At 46.5% G+C, this 17,167-nt stretch overlaps 1 protein-coding gene across 4 annotated transcripts in view; it reads left to right on the forward strand.

Moving 5' to 3' along the window:
- Positions 1–334: 334 nt before the first annotated feature.
- Acap2 (ArfGAP with coiled-coil, ankyrin repeat and PH domains 2) overlaps positions 335–17,167 on the forward strand; it is a 115,664-nt gene continuing 98,831 nt past the window's right edge. For 2 of the 4 annotated variants that reach the window (XM_006248487.4, XM_006248491.5), the window contains exon 1: positions 337–733. In XM_006248487.4, coding sequence (XP_006248549.1) covers positions 681–733 — 53 coding nt within the window. In that variant the 5' untranslated portion in view covers positions 337–680. Of the gene's footprint in view, positions 734–17,167 lie in introns of all 4 variants that reach the window. The other 2 variants (XM_006248489.5, NM_001034006.2) reach the window with 2 other exon arrangements.

Raw genomic sequence — 17,167 nt, forward strand, 5'->3', positions numbered from 1 at the left:
AGGAAATGGCCTCTGATTACATGAAAAGATGTATGTAGGAACAATTTCCAAATTACTAAGCGGTGGAACCAATAAGCAAAAGGTTATCTCCTGCTCTCAGTTTCTCTAAACTGAAAGGCTTAGTCTAGTCTTTTCCTTGTCATAATTCCTGCTTCCAGACTTCTGTACACTGCTGCCAAAACTGCTTTAAAGAGAACTTCTTCCCTTTAGACCCGAGGGCGGGGCGAGGGGTGGAGAGAGCGAGGCGGGCCACGTGACTTCCTTCCTTCCAAGGGCGCCTGCGTGGTCGGCCTCCTAGCAACCCGTGCATCCCGCCTAACGACGCCCGCGCATTGCAGTTGGCTGTCGCAGTGGTCGTGCACCACCCGCGGGCGGTGCTGCCGGAAGCCCCTCCCGGGGCCGCGGCTCGGTGGCTGGCTGACCGCGGCTGTCACTCCCGGGCGTTTTCCCCGGGCCGGTGCTCAGCTGGGGCGGAGGAAGAGGCGGCCAGGGCCTGCCGAGCCGTTGCAGTCTTCGCGGCTGCTATGCTCAGGGAGCGCAGCGCCCTCCGCAGCTCCGCGCAGCCCTAGAGGCAGCCGAGCGCCCGCCGACGCCGCCCGGATCACCGGTGCCACCGCTACCCCGGTCCCGCAGCTCCCGTGGATTCTCCGGCGCTGCTTGCGAGGCCAGACGGAGGCAAGATGAAGATGACGGTGGATTTCGAGGAGTGTCTGAAGGACTCGCCCCGTTTCAGGTAACCACTGTGTCTGCTAGTGCCTCCCGGAGCCGCCTATGCCCGCGGCGGGGCGTGAGAGCCGGTCTTGGGGAGCGGCCGCTGACCCCAGGATCACTGGTCGACCCGGGGAGCAGTCGCTAGCCCCGGTAGCGCCCGCCGGCTGCGGGAGCATCGTATGATCAGGGAACACCCTCCAGCCGCTGGCAGCACCCACCGACCTCGGGTGCACCGTCGGCTCCAGGGTACACCGGCAGATCTGTGTGCACCGCCCACCCCGGGAGCACCAGCCATCCCGGCAGTACCGGGGACCCGCAGTCCGCGCCTTCCGACGGGGCGGGCCGCAGCCTTTTGCCCGCAGTCCGAGGCGTGGCCGAGGGGGGACGTCGCCTCCTCAGCCCTGGCTCGCCGCCGCTTCTCCCCGAGCCAGGGCACCGCCGAATCCCAAAAGTCGCGTCCCTCTCTAGCGCTCTTCCTCTCCCTTTCCTTCCGCTGCGCGTTGGAGCCCACCTCCCCACCCCCTCCGCGCGCAAGCTTTCTGGGCATCCTTGCGGGTCACTTAGTTCCTCTTCCCGCTACTCCGCGGCCTCGGGCTCGGGAGGAGGGGGCAGCGCTGGAGGCAGAGTCGATGGAGTCCGGACTGGGGGTGGGGGTGGGGGGCTTTGAACCACCTATTCTAGCCACCCTTGACCGCCGCCATGGTCTACTCTGCTTTCTGTCGAAGCTTTTGGAAGAGGTGCAGGGCTGAGTGGGCGAGACGGCATTTCTGTTTTGAGAACGGAAGTAGGAGGGCCCCGAAGATTGCATTTGTGTTCCTCTTCCCGCGGCCTGGAGAGCCCTGGATCACAGTCGGATGCTCCCAGTGGATCTGTCACAAAACTGATGTGGTGGCATTTGGATTCACATGGGTTGGCCAGCCTTCCACGTGAGAGGCGGCAGTGCTGAGGGGGTCCAGAATCTGTGTTCTTTCCCTTTTGAGTGTTACAGCAAACTCTTGGTTTGGAGAATGGAGCTTTTCTAGGTTGTGTTTTACAGTGTTCTGGATAGGGCTGGCCTGAGGCCTAAATAAGACCTTAAAACTTGTTACATAGTGACATTTCTTGAAAGCTTCCTTTGAGCAGTGTGTGTGTGTGTGTGTGTGTGTGTGTGTGTGTGTGTGTGTGTGTGTGTGTGTCTGTCTGTCTGTCTGTCTGTCTGGCGCGCCTGCGTGCGCCCAACCTCCAGTGCGCCCACCGAGCTCCCTGCCAGGCACGCATTGCAAATTCTTGCACCCTCCAGGAACTAACTGTACTCAGCCTTCTGACTGTTAATTTGGCATCCCATTCTCCTCTCCAAGAAGAGGAAGGAGGAGAAGTGCAGAGGGAGGAACTTGGAGGAAACTTAAGGACAAATTGTCTTTGCCTTTTGTTTCTTTCTAGGTGCAAGTTTTATTTGAAGTTAGAACTTTGTAAACAAAACACAGCTCTGTACTTTATTTCGTTACTGTTGTTGCCATTAGATTTTGACAGTTTTATGCCCTGGTGAATTGAAGGGCCCCCAGTGACACAGACTGTTTAGGGCAGCCTTGGAGGCTTGCTTTACTCTCGGGGCTGCAAATGAAGTAATTTTAAAACAATACCATAGAAAGTTCTGCTTATTGTGAAAACTTTGCTTATGTGATTTCAGCTGTTTCTCTCTCTCTCTCTCTCTCTCTCTCTCTCTGTGTGTGTGTGTGTGTGTGTGTGTGTGTGTACTCAGGGACCCTCCCATCTTTGTCTCCAGGCTCTGGGATTATAGGTATGCTGATGTACCCGGTTTGTTTTTTCTTTTTTTTTTAAACATATGTTTCGGGGGAATCAAACCCAGTTCCTTAGGTTTGTGTGGCAAGCAGTAACAACTGAGACATCTTCCCATCCGTCAGCTGTGTGTCTTCACGCCAAGTAACCACAGTAGTTTGCTTTGTGTTCTCCTGGTTTGGATAAATTTGATTTGAAAATAGAGAGAAAAAAAAATAGAGAGAGAGAAAGAAAAAAGTCAAGCTAAGGGAAGAGCCTTGAATAGGCGTCTAGCCTTTCCTGTTGTGACACTTTAACTTTTCTTTTTTTTTTTTTTTTTTCGGAGCTGGGGACCGAACCCAGGGCCTTGCGTTTGCTAGGCAAGCGCTCTACCACTGAGCTAAACCCCCAACCCCGACACTTTAACTTTTAAAGTAAACCATTGGACACAGAATTAGAGATACTGGGCTGGGGAGATGGCTCAATGGTTAAGAGCACTGACTGCTCTTCCAGAGGTCCTGAGTTCGAATCCCAGCAACCACATGGTGGCTCACAACCACCTGTAATGGGATCCGATGCCCTCTTCTGTGTGTATTTACACTGAAGACAGTTACAGTGTATTTATATATAATAAATAAATAAATCTTTAAAAAAATTAGAGATACCAGTGATGGTGTGATATGGTGAACTTTTTTGTTCAACTTGATTGTAATATTTGCTCTATTTTAAGAAGGTAAAGATTTAAACTTCTGGCATTCCAATTATTGTCAGCTGCAAACTGGGAACGGACATTATAGCTCCAAGAGCTCCCGCATCTTGTATTCATTTTGGGGCCTAGATTAGATTTACAGTAGAGAACAGTGCCAAGAAATCGACACCCCATTGTTCACATTCTCAGTAATTGTAATTTTCCTGTGACTGCCACTATATGGATTTGACTTGTATCCGAATAGGATATTTTACCACTATTCGTTCACATCATGTATATATTAGATGAAGGTAATTTAAGTGACTAGGTGGATTTTGGATGCTATATTGAAACTATCCAAATAGAGAATCTGTGAGCTGTGGGAATGAGTGAGACCTATAAGCCATCTACTTCAGAGGGCGAGGCAGGAGGATTGTGAGTTGGAGGCTAGTCTGGCCAGCTCACAAGAGCCCTGTCACATGGGCCGAGATTGCTCAGTGGGTAGAGCCTTGACTGTAGACATTGAGGATTGGAGCGTGGATCCTCAGCCCACTTGTAAATGCTGGGCTGGCAGTATCAGCCCTTGGGAGGCAGAGGTGGGTCCGCTGGAGCAAGCTGGCCAGCTAGATTAACAAGCCGGATTGCTAGACACTGAATCAGAGAGCTCTGGGATCAAGTGGAGAATGACGGAGGAGCATCTACCACTGGCCTCTATATGTACATACACATGTGCGCATGAACACCCCCCATATAAATACACACACATACATGCATACCATGCACATAGACACACGCAGACAAAGCCAAACTTTGTTATTTGCTGTTGCCAAGAAAAATAAGAAAACAGAAGAAATCCTAAGAACTGGTCTCTGACTTTACTGCCTTTGCCCCAACGCCCTTATTCACTTTGGGACTGGAGAGATAGCTCAGCTGTTAAGAGCACTGGCTGCCCCTCCAGTGGACCTGGGCTGGATTCCTGCCACCTACATGTCCACTCAGAACTGTCTGTAACTTCAGTTCCAGGGATCCAATGACCTCTTCTGGGCACAAGGCATACATGTGGTGCACAAGCATACATGCAGACATACATGCGTACACATAAAAATAAGAAAAATTAAGAAAAACCAGAACAGAAGCAGTGGGGCTTTTATACTATCCGTATTGACTGTGTGCACTTATCTACCATTAATGTGAATTTGAACTGTATAGACATTCATTGAGTTATGTAGACTTTAGGCCAATTAATTGATATTTTATTTATTTCCATGCTTTTAAATAATGAACCTTATCAAATAAAAATTTTTCTTCACGAGGTGAATCTTAAGCCATTTAAATATAGCATTTTCATGTAACTACATTGGGTGCTGTAGACTTACTACCAAACTCAGATTATGCTGAGGGTAAGGTTCACCGGGAGAGTCTAGGTTAAAGCATTCATTCTCCTGTTAAACTGATGAGGGAGTGGGAGGGCCCCGGCTGAAATGGGGAGAAAAGGATGTTGCAGTTGAAACAGCGACTTTTGGTCATTTGAATAAACTCAGTGCTTTCTCTTGCATTCCAGGGCTGGGCATTCTGGATTTTGCTAGTAGATTGGGGGGACACATTTCATTGTGTAACTTTGGGCTCTATCTTTAGTTTTTAAAAATACCAGTTTAAAAACTTAAAGGTCAAAGTCTTGTTATAAAAGTCTGGAGGAATGCACATGTATCTAAGTGCACTGTTTTCCAGAGGGAATGTTTGGGAGACAGAGACATTTTAATTAGTATTTACTGAAGTTTGGATTTGTGCTGGAGCTATAAGTAGTCCTTTGTTTGAATTTTCAGGACTTGTAATCCAAATCATTTCTAAGCTGGGAGTGTTGGGTCATCACTACAGTCGCCCTTGCCAGGGGTAAAAAGCTTGTGAGTTTGAGGCCACCTAGGGTGATGTAGTGATACTTTGTTTTGTTCGTTTGTTTTGTTTGTTTTTGAGACAGAGTTGTTTCTCTGTGTAGCTTTGGCTGTCCTGGAACTCAGTGGACAATGCTTGCCCGGAACTCAGAGAGCCACCTGCCTCTGCTTCCCCAGTTCGAGAATTAAAGACGTTCACCACACCACCTGCCATAGAATAAATCATCTTTTAACAGATGTTTTGGATGAGAAGTTTTAGCGGTGAAACACATTGCAACAAAACATGGCTATGCACGCCTTAGTTGTGTTCTGCCGTGAAGCTGGCCTCAGGCCTGGCCGGTTTGCCATTTTATATCCCTTCTTTTTAACAGACAAACTCCTTGACAACTGGTACTCTCTATGCTAAAAAAAAGAGCGGGCAGAAGGATAACAGGAAATGTGCTTTTATCGTAGAAGTGATAGAATGAACTTAACATGTACCAAAGTCATGAGTCCTGATGTTTCTTACTGAAGTTTCTAATTTTTCATTCAATTTAATCAATTTAAGTTGACAGAAATGTGTGCAAACTTTTCTGGTGCGCCAGACCTCATTCTGGATCTTCTCATAGTTAACATTTTGTGAAATAGAAATATTACTATCATTATGTTTTTTCAGGCAGGGTCTCACTGTATAGCTCAGACTGACATTCTGCCGCTCCTGCCTTTCACGTGTTGAGATTACAGGAACCTGGCTAAGCTAGGAATCATCTCTACTAGAAAAATGTAGGGCTGGAGAGATGGCTCAGTGGTTAAGAGCGGCTGACTGTTCTTCCAGAGGTTCTGAGTTCAATTCCCAGCAACCACATGGTGGCTCACAACCATCTGTAATGCGATCTGATGCCCTCTTCTGATATGCCTGAAGGCAGCTACAGTGTACTTTTATATAATAAATAAATCTTTAATAAAAAAAAGAAAGAAAAATGTAAACATATTAACACTAGATATTAATGTTAAAATACATTAAATATTAAAAGCTAACTGAATATTTTGATTTTCTTAATAGTATAGACTTAAAATGATAGCTCTGTATGCTGATAAAAATAATTTAAAAAGTTGTCTCAAGGATTCAGTCATCGATGAATCCTGGTCTGGGGAATACCGAATGGGGCCAGCTTGATGGCCCAGCAGTTAGAGGTGCACGAGTCTGATGGCTTGACTTGGATTCTTGGAGCCCATGGGAAGGAGAGAAGGCAACTGCAGAGTTGTGTCCTGACCTCCACATCTGTGCCACGGCACACAATAACTCCCCATTGTGTAAACACAATAGAAATAATAAGATAGAAAACAGTAGATGGAAAGATCTGGAAAATATAAACCAGAGCGCTCATGCTGCTTTTTTGATTTTTTTCTTTGTGTGTGTATGAGTGTTGTGTACATACATTCACAGAGGCGTGTGCATGTGTGTACATTGGAGGCCATGAGGTTGGCGTTTTCCTGGATTGCTCTCTCCCTTACTGTGTTTTCTTAGTACCTATCCGTTATATCTAATAATGGGTTAATGGTTTTCACTACTGTCGTCCATGTACGCAGCATATGGCCCTACTCATCCACTGTTACCCTTCAGTATCCCCCGCCACTCACCTCCTCTCTTTTCACTTCTGCTCTTCTCTACCTTCATGCTTGGTGATCCTTCGGGATGCCTGCAGGAGCACAGGCCCTTTCCAGTGGTCACGCCAGTGAAGAAAGTGTCTCTCCTTCCCCCTCAGCCATTAACTGTACATACACCCTCAGGGAGTGGTGGGGCCCCTTGAGCCCCTCTGTTCTCTGTGACCGGGTGTTGACAGTCCCACTCTTGTGCACACCGTGTGCAGGTGATTGCAGCTGCTCCTCGTCTAAGTGCGACGCCATGCATGTCTGGAAGTCAGCGTTCCACACTGCTGTCTCTCTCTTTCCTCTGACTCTGACATTCTCTCTGCTGCCGCTCCCTTGAGCCTTCACGGGGAAGGTACAGGTGCCTGGCTTCTGCAACAGCTGCCTGTTTTCATCACTCCGACCAGTTATATACCTCTGCAGTTACCACAGACCTGCAAAAAAAGGGAGCTGCTTCCCTAACCAGGGCTGACAGCAGTGCTATCTGCAGGCATCAACAGTTGTTTAGATGATAATCTGATGGATACATCACGTCCACTTAGCAGAGCAGCAGCAGTAGCTTCCCTCCCTGCAGCTGTGAGCGCCCATGTCCAGTCAGAAAATGGCTCCGCAGCAGACTTGCCGTTAGGCACCGGTGGACACAGCTTGCCTGGCTGGCTGGTGGGTTTGGAGACTGGTTCACAGCTGAGTGGCACTGTTGATGGCAGTTCTTCCTCAGCAGCCTGCATAGAATGTCCTGGTTGGAGGAGAGCGCTGGCCAACAAGGAGACTTCCAGGACGTAGAGCTTGGTCTCTGTTTTGTGACTGGGGTCTGGTCTGCCTTGTTCGGAGGTGAGTCTCGATGAACCTGGAGCTAACGAGCCCCAGGGCTTTGCCCGTCTTTATGCTCCCAGCCCTGGTTATAGGTGGCTTGTCTGGGTGCCCACCTTTTACTTTAGTATTAGAGATCTGAACTCAGGTCCTCATGAGTCTGCAGCTGGGAGTTAATGCCGATCTGAGCCATGTCCCCAGCCCTGAAACTCTGTTTTAAAATTTTGCCCTCCCAAGTAGCACGGTGAAAGAAATCCATTATCCTGCGCTATCCAGCCGGGATGTAACTTCCTCCTTTCCCAGTGTATGTTTACAGTGTCTGCTACTTGGCTGTCTTAATTATCACGTGTGTGGACTGGGTGGTATTGTAGTTCTGGGTTCAAGCAACTTTCATTGTACTTATTAGTGGCCCAAAGTGTCTGAAAGTGTAGGAATAGTGGTGCTGGTAATCTACAAATGCCCAAAAGAAACCATAGAGTGCTTCGTCCACGAGGGGAGAAAACGCGGTGATCTTAAGCTGAGATTGCGGAGATGTGCCAGCATTCTGTGTGAGTGTGAGCCGCTCTCGGGAGCTCATCATGTTGGATGTCTGGACGCCAGCAGCAGTGCTGTTAAGGGGAGTTAGGAAACTTTGGAGATTGGGGCTGGTTGCAAGTAGAATCCTCATGTTACCCTTATGAAAGGCCTGGCCCTGGTTTCCCCTTTTAGCTCTTCTTCATGTCTACCTACCTCAGGGCAAATAGCATCCTCTGTGTCTTTCTGTCACTGAGATGCTCTGCCCACAGACCTGAGGCAGAGCAACCATGGGTGAATCCTATGAAACCATAAGCACAAATAAATCCCTCCACTCCTACGTTGTTTATATCAGAGATTTTAGTCCCAGTGATGTGACAGAGTATTGGTACTAGAGAAGTAGGTCCATTGCCATGACTACCTTGGGATGTGGTTCAGAAGCCTGTGGGAACTGGTTTGTGGAAGGGCTGTGGAAAAGTTTGGTGAAGTGTGCTACGGGGGGCTCTAGTGCTATAAACAGGTTAGCGGATGACCTTGGTGCGAGCTCAGACCAGAAAGCTGAGAACACCGCAGACGCTGAAGCCAGGCTCACCAGGCTTCAGGTTGAAGGATTCCGTGGGGAATCAGCTGTTGAAGATCCTTTATACATTCTGTTCATGGCCTGAGACTTGGCAAGAGGTGATTAATAAGGTTGTTGTGGGTTAGTTGTGGTAGAGGGAGTATTTTTAGGGTACTCTAGCATTCAACTGTGGCTTAGTATCACTGACTACTTTTAACCCTAAGTGCTTTCCAGAATTGAATAGGGCTTCAACCACAGCAGGCTCAAGGGTATAGATAAGTAAGCTCATTAAGAAACTTTCACTTGAGATGGTAGCATTGCCCTGGTACATGGTTTGCAAACTGCAGCCCAGGAAAGTGATTTCCCAGGATTCATTTCACTGTACCCTGCTGCCCAGGAACTCAGAAGCCAGTGCAACCATGTGATGGTCCAAGGGGGTACCGACCGGGTCATCATCCGTGTGATCCTGGTTGCAGGATCATGGAGACTTCTGGAAGGGTTTCAGAGGGAGAGGTGGGAGGTATGCGGCAGGTCCACGGAGGCAGACTGTATGGCAGTCTGAGGGTGACACTGCCCTGTGGGCTCCAGGATGTTGGACATAGCATTTTGCATTTGCTCTTCTGTGCAATGTAGGAACCATTATGACTCTCAGAGGTAGCTAAGTTTATTTTGCAGCATGGAAGGTATAAAGTGTTAATGCTTTTAACATGATATGGCCTCTATAAGCTTGTGTTGAATGTTCGGTCCCTCACTGGTGGCAGTGTTTTGGGAGAGTGTAGACGCTTTGCGGCGTGGAGCCTGGCTGGAGGAGTAGGGATCAGTGCTGTAACTTCCAGGCTTTGGAGTCCCCAGTTCCTCCTCTCGCTTTGCCTCTGCCACCCTGAGCTGTTTGTAGCTTCCTGCTGTGGTAGGCAGAGCTTAAATAAGTTCCTCCCTCTTTAAGTGGGTTCTGCTTAGGTCATAGCAGCGGTAAGCGAGCGGTGTGACTGAGTCCCCTACCTCTAACTTACTTGATGTCACGTAGAAGAGGCAGTGAGGCTTCCTTGAAACTGTCTGGACGATAGGCACAGAACTGTGTCAAGTTTCCAGAATGCTTTTAAAAATATTTAAAATAGCTTTACTCTGAAATGAATGAATGTAAAAACCGTGTGTGTGTGTGTGTGTGTGTGTGTGTGTGTGTGTGTGTGTGTGTGTGTGTGTGCGCGCGTGTGCGCACGAGCATGGGTCAGAACACAACCTACGAGTCATTTCTCTCTGTCCCGTGGGTTCTGGTTCGCACCGAGGTTGTCAGGCAGTCAGGTGTGGCGGCAGCTGATCTCCCCGATGAGAAGTCTTGCTGGCACCTGCTTTGGGTTTTGGCGGTCTCACTCTGTAGTTTATGCTACATAGAACCATAGCAATCCTGCCTCAGCCTCTTTTGCTAGGATTATAGATGTGAGCTACCACATCTGGTTACAAAATAAGCTTTTGTGAGTTTTGCTGTCCAGCAGAAGTTACAGACACTGGGCTGGTGAGATGGCTCAGTAAGTAAGTATAGGCACTTGTCACCAGGCCTGACAACCTGTTTGATTCCTGAGAACTGGCTCTACTGAGCTGTCCTGTGCCCCTCCATATGAGTACTGTGCACAAACAAGTAGATGTAACAAATGTTACAGCTACGGACATAACATGTAGCAAGACCTAGTCAGGATGGGAGAAGCCTTGTGGTAGAACTTGAACAGAGTATGCTTTCTAATGGGTTGCAGTGTGCCGGGGCAGGCAGTGTTCAGCATGCACGAAGACTTCAGCCATTCGATTGCAAGTAAGGGACAGTCATGCAGATATAGGTGTGCGTTGAGGCTGAAACTGTAACATTCCCAGCGGTTGCTTCTACTGATGAAGAAACTGCTGACTGACACATTTTCAGTCATATTGAAGAAGCAAGATTCCGATCCTGTCTAAAGCAAGTCTAGACTGATCAGGAAGAACTTAGTAGACACAAGTGTCGGGGATTCTACATTCTAGACATTTGTTCCTCATATTCATTACCAACACCACTGGGCTCGCAATCCAGGACAGCCTGAAGGTCACTGTGCCTGATGCCACGTCACAGTGCCAGTGCTGTTCATCTCACCCACCTTGGCACATGGGCGTTGGATGACCTCACATCACGAGACACTCGTGGCTGCAGTAGGTATTGTGAGAGACACATTCATATCCCTTGATTGTGAAGATTTGTTTATTTTTATTTTATGTGCATGAGTGTTTGCCTGCATGTGTGTATGTGCACCATGTGTGTGCCTGGTACCCGAGGAGGCAGGAGAGGACATCGGTCACCTGGCACAGGTGGTAGGGAGCTGCCATGTGGGTCCTCTGCAAGATCAGCAAGTGCTTTTACTGCTAGAACACTAAGAGGAATAATAGTGGAATTTAATCATGTATTTTACAAATTATGGTGTGTGCGCGCACGCACGAGCGTGTGTGTGTGTGTGTGTGTGTGTGTGTGTGTGTGTGTGTGTGTGTGTGTGTGTGTGTGTGTGGCTTGTTTACTCATAGGAAGCTAAATTTGACAGGACTAACCATTTTGATTTTTGTAGTGTTAACCAGAAATAGGTGTACATAAATAAATAAAACTTTTCCTGTTGACATTTCCTCCTTCTTTTTAAGATGGCTTTTAACTTACAGGTGTTCAGAGTTACTTTAATTAGTGTTCTGTTCCATAAGAAGCTTTAACAGCTGAAAAGCCCTTCCTCTAAGTTTTGTCTCAAAAGACCTAACTCAGCCGTGCCCCAAACACCCCTACGAACCTTATGAACAATCACCCAGTGAACATTGTGCTCATCAGTGATCTCTTAAGACTTGCTGGCTTCGGTATCACACATTTGCAATCATAGCACTAGAGAGGTGGAGGCAAGAAGAGCAGGATTAAAGTCTATCCTGAGCTTCATAGCAAGTTCCTGACTGTGTCTGAGGGAGGTGCTGCTTTTAGCAGTCCCTGTGTCACAGGGGTAGTGCTGTTGTAAGGGATCCTTGTGAGGCACACAGTGAGTTGGAGATTTATAATCTTAAAGATTAGTATGCACGTTAAATTGTCACCTGGTTATCAGATGCTGTGTGTAACAAATCAACTTAAAGTGAGTTAAAACAGCCCTTTTATTTTGCTTATGATTCAGGAGTCACAAGTTTGGAAAAGAGCCTGGCTGGATGGTTCATCTCTGACTCATCCCCACACCGCACCCCCCCAGAAGGCTGAGGTTGGAAGACCCCCTTCTAGCACGGCTCCTCCATTTCGTGCATCCGAGGCCCTGGAATTGTTGGATCTCTCTGTCCTTTCCACCTCGTATCTCATTTGTCTCTTTCTGTGTACCCTGGGTGTCTTATAGCTTGTCATGGTTAGCACAGCCGTGTGTTCAAAGTACACGAAAGTTAAGCAGATGAGAGTTATGCCTGGACTAGCAATGCTATCATATTCTCTTAATACCCAGCTCAAAGGATAGAGAAAAGTCACTGTGTGTGTGTGTGTGTGTGTGTGTGTGTGTGTGTGTGTGTGTGTGGTTGGGGTTTGAACTTCCTGTCTCGTGTATGTCTGGCAAGTACTTTAGAGAACAGTTTTTACTTTTTATCCTGAAATAGAGTCTAATTTGCCCAGACTGGTCTTGAATTTTGCTGACTCATACCTCACAATTTAAAAACCATCTATGTTGGGTCCTGGAAAGATGGCTCAGTGGGAAGAGGTGTGTGCCACCAAGCCTGACAAACACGTGTTTGATCCCTGGGAACCACATGGTGGAATGAGAAGCCACCTCTGTACAGGTTGTCCTCTTGACCTCCACATCCATCCTCCAACCTCATGAACATACAGATTTTAAAAACAAAAAGAGAAATTTTGATTGATAGTTTTACATTTGCTTCTGCTTCCTAAGCAATAATAGGGCGAGTGTGGCAGTGGAGTTAATGCAAACAAGAATATTTATGGGAGCATTGTTTATTAAGGTAGAGGAGGAATTCTGCAAAATAACCTAGAACGTTGGCCAAGTAGAATGCTATTTAGCAATTAAGATAGAATTGTCAGGGCCTGGGATGACTCAGGAGTAGGATGCTTGCCAGGTATGTGCAAGGCCCCTGATTTGATTCCAGCACTGCAAAGGCAAAGGCCAAAAAAGATGGCTAACACGCTTGAATCTTTTCACATATACTAAGCCCTTCCTAAATCCATGTTTATTCCTCACAACAAGCAGACGAGGTGTCTGTTTGTCAGCCCAGTTTAGAGACATGAAACAAAGGAACAGATGTGACACAGGGGTATTAAGTGGTAGGAAGCAATTTTGATTTCAGTTTGCCCCTGCTTCTGAGTGATCTTAAGTCAGGACCTGGCCAGCTGTGGCCTCTGTGCCTGACAGAAGTGCAGAAGTCACATGGGACTCATTTGCAGAAGAGCCTGTGCTCAGCTTAATACTCTTCTGTCCAATTTTGAATAATCTTAAATAAGAGGTCACACCTGTTTCTGTTTTCTTTTCGTATTTTTTTAAAAAAAATTATGTTACCCTTAATTTCTGCCTGTGAGCTCAGCTTTTACATTTTAAAAGTTAAAAAAGAGATCCTATGATCTAGGAACATTATTTAGATTTCAGCGTCCGTAAAGTTGCGTACAGGTAGCCCCCTCCCTGCCGTCTCTTTTCCTCTCTGTGCCCTCGGCCCTGTAACTGTAGTGTTGAGTACAGTTAGTTCTCGGTGTCTGTGGGTTCTGTATCTGCAGCTCAGCCAACACAGGGAAGATAATTAGAAGAGAAAGACTGTGTGTGAAGTGAATATGTATGAGTACTTTTCTTGTCAAATAATATGACAACTATTTACATACACCTAAGAGTGTATGCTATATATAAATAGGCCATCATTTTATATCAGTGTCTGTCTGTCCGTCTGTCTGGAGCATCTGCAGAATTTGGAATCTGCGTACATGAGGAGGAGACTTTGTTTGCTTTTGGTCCTTGGCATCGTTCTTACTGGCCGCGCTCTAAGCCATACATTATTGTGCCTTTCCCGGAAGCCTGAGGACATGAGCTCGGTTTATATGGAGGATGTATGTAGATGACAAGATCAGCACGTAGATGAAATAATAGGATGCATGATATGACGCGGCTTCACACACACATGTTACACAGACCTGAGGGAGGGAGCGATGGAGAGATGCTGATCAGGGCCCACTGCGTGCCTCACAGTGACTAAAGTGACTGTGCCTTTGCACAGTGGAGTGGCTGTGTACAGTTTTGTGTTTATGTACTTTATGTTAACAAAGTTAGGAAATATTTGAATGTTTTCAGGATAGAAAAATGGCAGATGTTTGAGTTGGGTATGTTGGACTTGATTTGAACATTAAACTGTTTAAATGTAAAGGAGAACTTGGAACCCTGTTTTGCACAGTGGCGTTCATAGTTTTTAGTTTATCAGCCCTCTCTCTTGAACCTGGCGTGGTCCTGTCAGATGAAGTGACTGCAGATTGCCATTCTTGTCTCTGTCCAGCTCCAGCGATGTCCTTTGCACCCCGCTTCCATTTTGATTTTTCCCCACTGTTTCCTTGAGGTCTTCTCTCCCACGGGCTATGTGTTTCCAGTGTGTTTGGGCTCATTTTTCTTTGCGTGGTCCTAGGAACCCTAAATCACACAGGTTGTCCTGCTGCCACCAGATGAGATCTGCTCCCATTGTGTATACAGGTGACACCTGGTGGAGTCTTGCACAGTTTGGCTAGTTTCCCCGAAAGTCTGTCTTAGTGCTTTTTTCCAGTGGAGGACGTTGGTGACTGCTTGTTCCTCTGATGCAGCTGGGTTGTTCATGGCTTCCTGGTCTGGTGATCAGTGTGTGGTTGGTGATGGCGTCTCTCCTCCAGCAGCCGAGAAACAGCGACAGTTGTTTTTTGTGTGTCAGTGAAAACACCTTTGCAAGGCTCGCCTGTAGCTTTGTGGTAGGCGACCGGCCGGCACACAGGAGCTTCTGGTGCCCTAGGTTTGATCTTGGTAGGACACTGTCCTAAAAAGGAAAGACTGCTGACATTTCGTTTCTGGCTGTGTTGTGCTTTCCGTCCTGTCCTTAGTCGTTCTTTTCTTGGTGGGATTGAACCCTGGGCTTACACATGCCTGCAGCCACCTTACCCACCCCAATTTTCCAGTATTCTTTACAGGAATCAGCACAATCAGTAAAAACCAGTAAAAAAAACTTACTTGGGAAAGGTGTCCTTTCCTTTCTGTGGGTGCTGGGGTTCTGGATTCAGATTCTCAATGCTTGTGGGGCAAGCACTTACTTAACTCACTAAACCATTTCCCCAGCCACATGCTGAAGATTTCAGACAAGTTATTTTAGCGTATTACACTATGGAACAAAAAGATACAACCTTGGATAAAATGAGTTGTACAAACATTCTGAAACAGTCTGGGAAAGTTAATCCTGAGATGGGTATGAGACATTAAGTTTCTTATGTATACGGTTTGCTGGTTGGTTTTTATCAGCTTGACACAAACTATAGCTTCATCGGGAAGAAGGAGCTTCAGTTGACAAATAGTCACCATCAGATTGGTCTGTGGGCCTGTCTGGGCATTTCCTTGATTGATGATTGATATGGGAGGCCACAGCCCTCTGTAGGTGGTGCCACCCATGGGCTGGTAGGTAGTCTTGAGTTGTACAAGAAAGCAGGGCTGAGCAAGCCATGGGGAACAAGCCACTGAGTACCATACCTCTATGGTCTTCGCTTCAGTTGGGTGGCTTCCCTTAATGATGGACTATATGTAACCTGTGAACCAAATAAAGCCTTTCCTTTCTAAGTAGCTTTTGGTCATAGCAACAAAGAAGCAAAACTAAGGTATTTGATAATAATGAAGGGATTGTTACAATTCATTTGTTAAATCCAAAAAGTAATACAGTGTGTGAGATTCCCTTTAAAGTATAGCAACAGTATGGGACCATAGGAAGCAAGTGTACCACCTTCTGATAATTGTTAATTCATGGGACACAGAGGAACACATTGTTCTCTCCTTTGGTGTCCTTGACTCACTTTGTAAGTTTATAAAAGGCATAACTCTGATAGTTCATGTTACATACACACACACACCAACCGGAATGTTGAGTTGTATGTGAAGATTTTCCCAAATGTTTCTTACTTTTCAAGGAATTCTTTATATAAGATTGTCAAGATTTTTATACTAAAGACATTCTTTCTAAATATTTGTTATACAAAGAATTTTTAGCAAAAACTATGTTTCAGAAGTGAAAAGAAGCCCAACATCGGAAGTTTAAAAATAGTTATATTCGGGGTTGGGGATTTAGCTCAGTGGTAGAGCGCTTGCTAGGCCCTGGGTTCGGTCCCCAGCTCTGAAAGAAAAAAAAAACTAACAAAAAATAGTTATATTCTTATAGTATTTATTTAAAAAAAACCCCACCCCCAATCCACACCCTTTTAAGTATGGTGGAAATCTAGTTATTGCAAAAGAAATGTTCTGTTTGAGTTACAAACCCGTGTAAATCAAAATTCCACTCAGAATCGCAGAACAGTATGGGAGTGGATCTTGCTTGTCAGTCAGCTCTTGTGTGAGCAGTATGTAATCTTTTCTATGATTACAGCCCAGATGCATGGCTGCCGCTGCCTTGCTATGATTCTAGCAGATGCAAACAATGGCCTCTCTTTTGATTGGGATCCAGCAGCTGTACTCTGACCACAGGGCTAGAAATAGTTACTGAAGTCATGTGTGACGTGTGGGGAGGTAGATTAGATCCTAAGAGACATTAACACATGATCTGGTATCTGCCTAGGAACCTCACTCCAATATTAAGAATGTTTTGGTGTTGGCCTGTCTATCTATCATTTTTGAGAAAGGCTTTTACTCTGTACTTCATGATGGCCCAGGACATGAGCTCCTCCTGGCCCTGCTTCTTGTGTCCTAGGATTGAAGGCATGTGTCATCATACTTTTCTCTGATTTTAATGTTTAATGGGTCACTTGAGAAGTCATCCATGTGACTACATAGGCAGTTCTGAATCAGAAGTGTGGTCAGAATCACATGGGAAGCTTTTTCCAGAGCAGTTTAGGCCTACTGAATTAGAATATGGGGGGTGGGCAAGAGTCTTGGGCATAGATACCCTGAAAAGTATTTGTGGGTCGATTCCGACGTAAATCCCAAGGCACATATCTCTTTCTGTTTAGCCTGATATTTACCAGCACAGCATACTTCTCTACCTGCTGCCTGTCTGTAACTCTCTTCCTTATTAGGTCACTGCAGAACAAATGTTTTCAAATTGTAAATCAGAATGCTTCTAGCAGTCAAGTGCTGGGAAGACACTGTGTTTGGCAAATGTCTCTCCACTGCCTCGTGTACATACAGAAGCCCAGGGCCATACGTGGTAGCCCAGGCCAGCCTTACAGTTGTAATAATCCATTGTCACCCCAGCTCCCCCAACCCCCGCTAAGTGTTGGGATCCGGTGGCTCTGCTGTAGCTGTGCACTCCCCACCCCTCACCTTGGGTCCTAGATAGAGGAGTCTTCTGTGTCTTTGAAGTTTGCCTTGGGATTCAGTTCATTGGCATGGGAAAGCTTTGATCTTTTAGGGTTGTGAATTATTAATATTGGCTGTCACTTCAGATTCTACAGAT

Source organism: Rattus norvegicus, chromosome 11, assembly GCF_036323735.1.
Source record: "Rattus norvegicus strain BN/NHsdMcwi chromosome 11, GRCr8, whole genome shotgun sequence".
NCBI lineage: Eukaryota > Metazoa > Chordata > Mammalia > Rodentia > Muridae > Rattus > Rattus norvegicus.